Source organism: Scyliorhinus torazame, chromosome 23, assembly GCF_047496885.1.
Source record: "Scyliorhinus torazame isolate Kashiwa2021f chromosome 23, sScyTor2.1, whole genome shotgun sequence".
Lineage (NCBI taxonomy): Eukaryota > Metazoa > Chordata > Chondrichthyes > Carcharhiniformes > Scyliorhinidae > Scyliorhinus > Scyliorhinus torazame.
In genome coordinates, this window is record NC_092729.1 from 82,273,000 (window position 1) to 82,280,499 (window position 7,500).

General features: G+C 55.7%; 1 protein-coding gene across 5 annotated transcripts in view; it reads left to right on the plus strand.

Moving 5' to 3' along the window:
• LOC140399634 (alpha-1B-glycoprotein-like) overlaps positions 1 to 7,500 on the plus strand; it is a 149,254-nt gene that overhangs the window by 1,725 nt on the left and 140,029 nt on the right. For all 5 annotated transcript variants that reach the window (XM_072489175.1, XM_072489171.1, XM_072489173.1 and 2 more), the window contains exon 2: positions 2,844 to 2,991. In XM_072489175.1, coding sequence (XP_072345276.1) covers positions 2,961 to 2,991 — 31 coding nt within the window. In that variant the 5' untranslated portion in view covers positions 2,844 to 2,960. The remainder of the gene's footprint in view (positions 1 to 2,843; positions 2,992 to 7,500) is intronic.

The window sequence follows — 7,500 nt, forward strand, 5'->3', positions numbered from 1 at the left end:
CAGAGATAGGGAGTGAGGGGGATTTGAACAGGAGGATGAGAATTGTAGGGGCTGGAGGAAGTTACAGAGATAGGGAGGGAGGGAGGGATTTGAACAGGAGGATGAGAATTGTAGGGGCTGGAGGAGGTTTACAGAGATAGGGAGGGAGGGGGCGAGGGAGGGATTTGAACAGGAGTATGGGAATTGTCGGGCTGGAGGAGGTTACAGACAAAGGGAGGGAGGGGGCGAGGCAGGGATTTGAACAGGAGTATGGGAATTGTCGGGGCTGGAGGAGGTTACAGAGATAGGGAGGGAGGGGTTTGAACAGAAGGATGAGAATTGTAGGGGCTGGAGGAGGTTACAGAGATAGGGAGGGAGGGTGAGGGAGGGATTTGAACAGGAGGATGGGAATTGTAGGGGCTGGAGGAGGTCACAGAGATAGGGATGGAGGGAGGGATTTGAACAGGAGGATGGAAATTGTAGGGGCTGGAGGAGGTTACAGAGATAGGGAGGGAGGGATTTGAACAGGAGCATGAGAATTGTAGGGGCTGGAGGAGGTTACAGTGATAGGGAGGGAGGGAGGGATTTGAACAGGAGGATGAGAATTGTAGGGGCTGGAGGAGGTTACAGAGATAGGGAGGGAGGGGAGCGAGGGAGGGATTTGAACAGGAGGATGAGAATTGTAGGGGCTGGAGGAGGTTACAGAGATAGGGAGGGATTTGAACAGGAGGATGAGAATTGTAGGGGCTGGAGGAGGTTACAGAGATAGGGGGGGAGGGAGCGTGGCAGGGATTTGAACAGGAGGATGAGAATTGTAGGGGCTGGAGGAGGTTACAGTGATAGGGAGGGAGGGGGGGATTTGAACAGGAGGATGGGAATTGTAGGGGCTGGAGGAGGTCACAGAGATAGGGAGGGAGGGAGGGATTTGAACAGGAGGGGGAATTGTAGGGCTGGAGGAGGTTACATAGATAGGGAGGGAGGGATTTGAACAGGAGGATGAGAATTGTAGGGGCTGGAGGAGGTTACAGAGATAGGGAGGGAGGGGGCGAGGCAGGGATTTGAAGAGGAGGATGAGAATTGTAGGGGCTGGAGGAAGTTACAGAGATAGGGAGGGGGCGAGGGAGGGATTTGAACAGGAGGATGAGAATTGTAGGGGCAGGAGGAGGTTACAGAGATAGGGAGCGAGGGAGGGATTTGAACAGGAGGATGGGAATTGTAGGGGCTGGAGGACGTTACAGAGATCGGGAGGGAGGGGGCGAGGGAGGGATTTGAACAGGAGGATGGGAATTGTAGGGGCTGGAGGAGGTTACAGAGATATGGAGGGAGGGAGGAATTTGAACAGGAGGATGGGAATTGTAGGGGCTGGAGGAGGTCACAGGGATAGGGAGGGAGGGAGGAATTTGAACAGGAGGATGAGAATTGTAGGGGCTGGAGGAGGTTACAAAGATAGGGAGGGAGGGGAGCGAGGGAGGGATTTGAAGAGGAGGATGAGGATTGTAGGGGCTGGAGGAGGTTACAGAGATAGGGAGGGAGGGAGGGACGGATTTGAACAGGAGGATGGGAATTGTAGGGGCTGGAGGAGGTTACAGAGATAGGGAGGGAGGGATTTGAACAGGAGGATGAGAATTGTAGTGTCTGGAGGAGGTTACAGAGATAGGGAGGGAGGGAGGGATTTGAACAGGAGGATGAGAATTGTAGGGGCTGGAGGAGGTTACAGAGATAGGGAGGGAGGGGGGGAGGGAGGGATTTGAACAGGAGGATGGGAATTGTAGGGGCTGGAGGAGGTTACAGAGATAGGGAGGGAGGGATTTGAACAGGAGGATGAGAATTGTAGTGTCTGGAGAAGGTTACAGAGATAGGGAGGGAGGGCGCGAGGGGGGATTTGAACAGGAGGATGGGAATTGTAGGGACTGGAAGAGGTTACAGAGATAGGGAGGGAGGGATTTGAACAGGAGGATGGGAATTGTAGGGGCTGGAGGAGGTTACAGAGATAGGCAGGGAGGGGGCGATGGAGGGGTTTGAACAGGAGGATGAGAATTGTAGGGGCTGGAGGAGGTTACAGAGATAGGCAGGGAGGGGGCGATGGAGGGGTTTGAACAGGAGGATGAGAATTGTAGGGGCTGGAGGAGGTTACAGAGTTAGGGAGGGAGGGAGGGAGGGATTTAAACAGGAGGATGGGAATTGTAGGGGCTGGAGGAGGTTACAGAGATAGGGAGGGAGGGATTTGAACAGGGGGATGGGAATTGTAGGGGCTGGAGGAGGTTACAGAGATAGGGAGGGAGGGAGTGAAGGAGGGATTTGAAGAGGAGGATGGGAATTGTAGGGGCTGGAGGAGGTTACAGAGAGAGGGAGGGAGGGGGCGAGGGAGGTATTTGAACAGGAGGATGAGAATTGTAGGGGCTGGAGGAGGTTACAGAGATAGGGAGCGAGGGAGGGATTTGAACAGGAGGATGGGAATTGTAGGGGCTGGAGGAGGTTACAGAGATAGGGAGGGAGGGAGCGAGGGAGGGATTTGAACAAGAGGATGGGAATTGTAGGGGCTGGAGGAGGTTACAGAGATAGGGAGGGAGGGATTTGAACAGGAGGATGGGAATTGTCGGGGCTGGAGGAGGTTACAGAGATAGGGAGGGAGGGAGCGAGGGAGGGATTTGAACAGGAGGATGAGAATTGTCGGGGCTGGAGGAGGTTACAGAGATAGGGAGGGAGGGAGGGATTTGAAGAGGAGGGTGAGGATTGAAGAGTGCAGTGATGTGGAGGAGGCAGGTCCATGTTTCACTCTGAGTGATATTATCTGTTGACGATGATTATACCCAATATTTGCAGTAAGGTTTGACCAGAATCTCTCCCTCTGTCCCCTTCACCAGCGTTTCTACCCTGACCAGTTCTTGGACCTTCCCTGTGGGTCAACTTTCCGTAGGAACTGATCGATCGGGGTCCCAGAGCCCGGGGGGGGTGGCGAGCGGGCGCTCGCGAATTTGAAAATGACCTCCTTCGCCGTCTTGTCCGTGATAGGTGAGTCTGAGCAAAACCCAATCCTCATCGCCAGTAACCATTGGAGCAAAAGCAGGCAGCAGATGAGCAGAATGGCTTGAACATACGCTAGGATTTGAGCTCAATAATCCAGGCCGACACTCCCCCCAGTGTCAGTACTGAGGGAGAGCCGCACTGTCGGAGGGAGATGTCTATACTCTAGGATTTGAGCGCTATAATCCAGGCCGACACTCCCCCCGGTGCCAGTACTGAGGGAGCGCTGCACTGTCGGAGGGAGATGTATATACTCTAGGATTTGAGCGCTATAATCCAGGCCGACACTCCCCCCGGTGCCAGTACTGAGGGAGAGCCGCACTGTCGGAGGGAGATGTCTATACTCTAGGATTTGAGCGCTATAATCCAGGCCGACACTCCCCCCGGTGCCAGTACTGAGGGAGCGCTGCACTGTCGGAGGGAGATGTATATACTCTAGGATTTGAGCTCCATAATCCAGGCCGACACTCCCCCCGGTGCCAGTACTGAGGGAGCGCTGCACTGTCGGAGGGAGATGTCTATACGCTAGGATTTGAGCGCTATAATCCAGGCCGACACTCCCCCCGGTGCCAGTACTGAGGGAGCGCTGCACTGTCGGAGGTAGATGTCTATACTCTAGGATTTGAGCGCTATAATCCAGGCCGACACTCCCCCCGATGCCAGTACTGAGAGAGCGCTGCACTGTCGGAGGGAGATGTATATACTCTAGGATTTGAGCGCTATAATCCAGGCCGACCCTCCCACCAGTGCCAGTACTGAGGGAGCGCTGCACTGTCGGAGGTAGATGTCTATACTCTAGGATTTGAGCTCCATAATCCAGGCCCACACTCCCCCCGGTGCCAGTACTGAGGGAGCGCTGCACTGTCGGAGGTAGATGTCTATACTCTAGGATTTGAGCTCCATAATCCAGGCCGACACTCCCCCCGGTGCCAGTACTGAGGGAGCGCCGCACTGTCGGAGGGAGATGTATATACTCTAGGATTTGAGCGCTATAATCCAGGCCGACACTCCCCCCGGTGCCAGTACTGAGGGAGCGCTGCACTGTCGGAGGTAGATGTCTATACTCTAGGATTTGAGCGCTATAATCCAGGCCGACACTCCCCCCGATGCCAGTACTGAGAGAGCGCTGCACTGTCGGAGGGAGATGTATATACTCTAGGATTTGAGCGCTATAATCCAGGCCGACCCTCCCACCAGTGCCAGTACTGAGGGAGCGCTGCACTGTCGGAGGTAGATGTCTATACTCTAGGATTTGAGCTCCATAATCCAGGCCCACACTCCCCCCGGTGCCAGTACTGAGGGAGCGCCGCACTGTCGGAGGTAGATGTATATACTCTAGGATTTGAGCTCCATAATCCAGGCCGACACTCCCCCCGGTGCCAGTACTGAGGGAGCGCCGCACTGTCGGAGGGAGATGTATATACTCTAGGATTTGAGCTCCACAATCCAGGCCGACACTCCCCCCGGTACCAGTACTGAGGGAGCGCTGCACTGTCGGAGGGAGATGTCTATACTCTAGGATTTGAGCGCTATAATCCAGGCCCACACTCCCCCCGGTGCCAGTACTGAGGGAGCGCTGCACTGTCGGAGGGAGATGTCTATACTCTAGGATTTGAGCGCTATAATCCAGGCCGACACTCCCCCCGGTGCTAGTACTGAGGGAGTGCCGCACTGTCGGAGGGAGATGTCTATACTCTAGGATTTGAGCTCCATAATCCAGGCCCACACTCCCCCCGGTGCCAGTACTGAGGGAGCGCTGCACTGTCGGAGGGAGATGTATATACTCTAGGATTTGAGCTCCATAATCCAGGCCGACACTCCCCCCGGTGCCAGTACTGAGGGAGCGCTGCACTGTCGGAGGGAGATGTCTATACTCTAGGATTTGAGCGCTATAATCCAGGCCGACACTCCCCCCGGTGCCAGTACTGAGGGAGCGCTGCACTGTCGGAGGGAGATGTCTATACTGTAGGATTTGAGCGCTATAATCCAGGCCGACATTCCCCCCGGTGCCAGTACTGAGGGAGCGCTGCACTGTCGGAGGTAGATGTCTATACTCTAGGATTTGAGCTCCATAATCCAGGCCCACACTCCCCCCGGTGCCAGTACTGAGGGAGCGCTGCACTGTCGGAGGGAGATGTATATACTCTAGGATTTGAGCACCATAATCCAGGCCGACACTCCCCCCGGTGCCAGTACTGAGGGAGCGCTGCAACTTCGGAGGTAGATGTCTATACTCTAGGATTTGAGCTCCATAATCCAGGCCACACTGCCCCCGGTGCCAGTACTGAGGGAGCGCTGCACTGTCGGAGGGAGATGTCTATACTCTAGGATTTGAGCACCATAATCCAGGCCGACACTCCCCCCGGTGCCAGTACTGAGGGAACGCTGCACTGTCGGGGGGAGATGTCTATACTCTAGGATTTGAGCACCATAATCCAGGCCGACACTCCCCCCGGTGCCAGTACTGAGGGAGCGCTGCACTGTCGGAGGTAGATGTATATACTCTAGGATTTGAGCGCTATATTCCAGGCCGACACTCCCCCCGGTGCCAGTACTGAGGGAGCGCTGCACTGTCGGAGGGAGATGTCTATACTCTAGGATTTGAGCGCTATAATCTAGGCCCACACTCCCCCCGGTGCCAGTACTGAGGGAGCGCTGCACTGTCGGAGGGAGATGTCTATACTCTAGGATTTGAGCGCTATAATCCAGGCCGACACTCCCCCCGGTGCTAGTACTGAGGGAGTGCCGCACTGTCGGAGGGAGATGTCTATACTCTAGGATTTGAGCTCCATAATCCAGGCCCACACTCCCCCCGGTGCCAGTACTGAGGGAGCGCTGCACTGTCGGAGGGAGATGTATATACTCTAGGATTTGAGCTCCATAATCCAGGCCCACACTCCCCCCGGTGCCAGTACTGAGGGAGCGCTGCAACTTCGGAGGTAGATGTCTATACTCTAGGATTTGAGCTCCATAATCCAGGCCCACACTCCCCCCGGTGCCAGTACTGAGGGAGCGCTGCACTGTCGGAGGTAGATGTATATACTCTAGGATTTGAGCTCCATAATCCAGGCCGACACTCCCCCCGGTGCCAGTACTGAGGGAGCGCTGCACTGTCGGAGGTAGATGTCTATACTCTAGGATTTGAGCTCCATAATCCAGGCCGACACTCCCCCCGGTGCCAGTACTGAGGGAGCGCTGCACTGTCGGAGGTAGATGTATATACTCTAGGATTTGAGCGCTATAATCCAGGCCGACACTCCCCCCGGTGCCAGTACTGAGGGAGCGCTGCACTGTCGGAGGTAGATGTATATACTCTAGGATTTGAGCGCTATAACCCAGGCCGACACTCCCCCCCGGTGCCAGTACTGAGGGAGCGCTGCACTGTCGGGGATAGATGTCTATACTCTAGGATTTGAGCGCTATAATCCAGTCCGACACTCCCCCCGGTGCCAGTGCTGAGGGAACTCTGCACTGTCGGAGGTAGATGTCTATACTCTTGGATTTGAGCTCCATAATCCAGGCCGACACTCCCCCCGGTACCAGTACTGAGGGAGCGCTGCACTGTCGGAGGGAGATGTCTATACTCTAGGATTTGAGCGCTATAATCCAGGCCCACACTCCCCCCGGTGCCAGTACTGAGGGAGCGCTGCACTGTCGGAGGGAGATGTCTATACTCTAGGATTTGAGCGCTATAATCCAGGCCGACACTCCCCCCGGTGCTAGTACTGAGGGAGCGCCGCACTGTCGGAGGGAGATGTATATACTCTAGGATTTGAGCTCCATAATCCAGGCCGACACTCCCCCCGGTGCCAGTGCTGAGGGAGCGCTGCACTGTCGGAGGGAGATGTCTATACTCTAGGATTTGAGCGCTATAATCCAGGCCGACACTCCCCCCGGTGCCAGTACTGAGGGAGCGCTGCACTGTCGGAGGGAGATGTCTATACTGTAGGATTTGAGCGCTATAATCCAGGCCCACACTCCCCCCGGTGCCAGTACTGAGGGAGCGCTGCACTGTCGGAGGGAGATGTATATACTCTAGGATTTGAGCACCATAATCCAGGCCGACACTCCCCCCGGTGCCAGTACTGAGGGAGCGCTGCACTGTCGGAGGTAGATGTATATACTCTAGGATTTGAGCGCTATAATCCAGACCGACACTCCCCCCGGTGCCAGTACTGAGGGAGCGCCGCACTGTCGGAGGGAGATGTCTATACTCTAGGATTTGAGCGCTATAATCCAGGCCCACACTCCCCCCGGTGCCAGTACTGAGGGAGCGCTGCACTGTCGGAGGGAGATGTCTATACTCTAGGATTTGAGCGCTATAATCCAGGCCGACACTCCCCCCGGTGCTAGTACTGAGGGAGTGCCGCACTGTCGGAGGGAGATGTCTATACTCTAGGATTTGAGCTCCATAATCCAGGCCCACACTCCCCCCGGTGCCAGTACTGAGGGAGCGCTGCACTGTCGGAGGTAGATGTATATACTCTAGGATTTGAG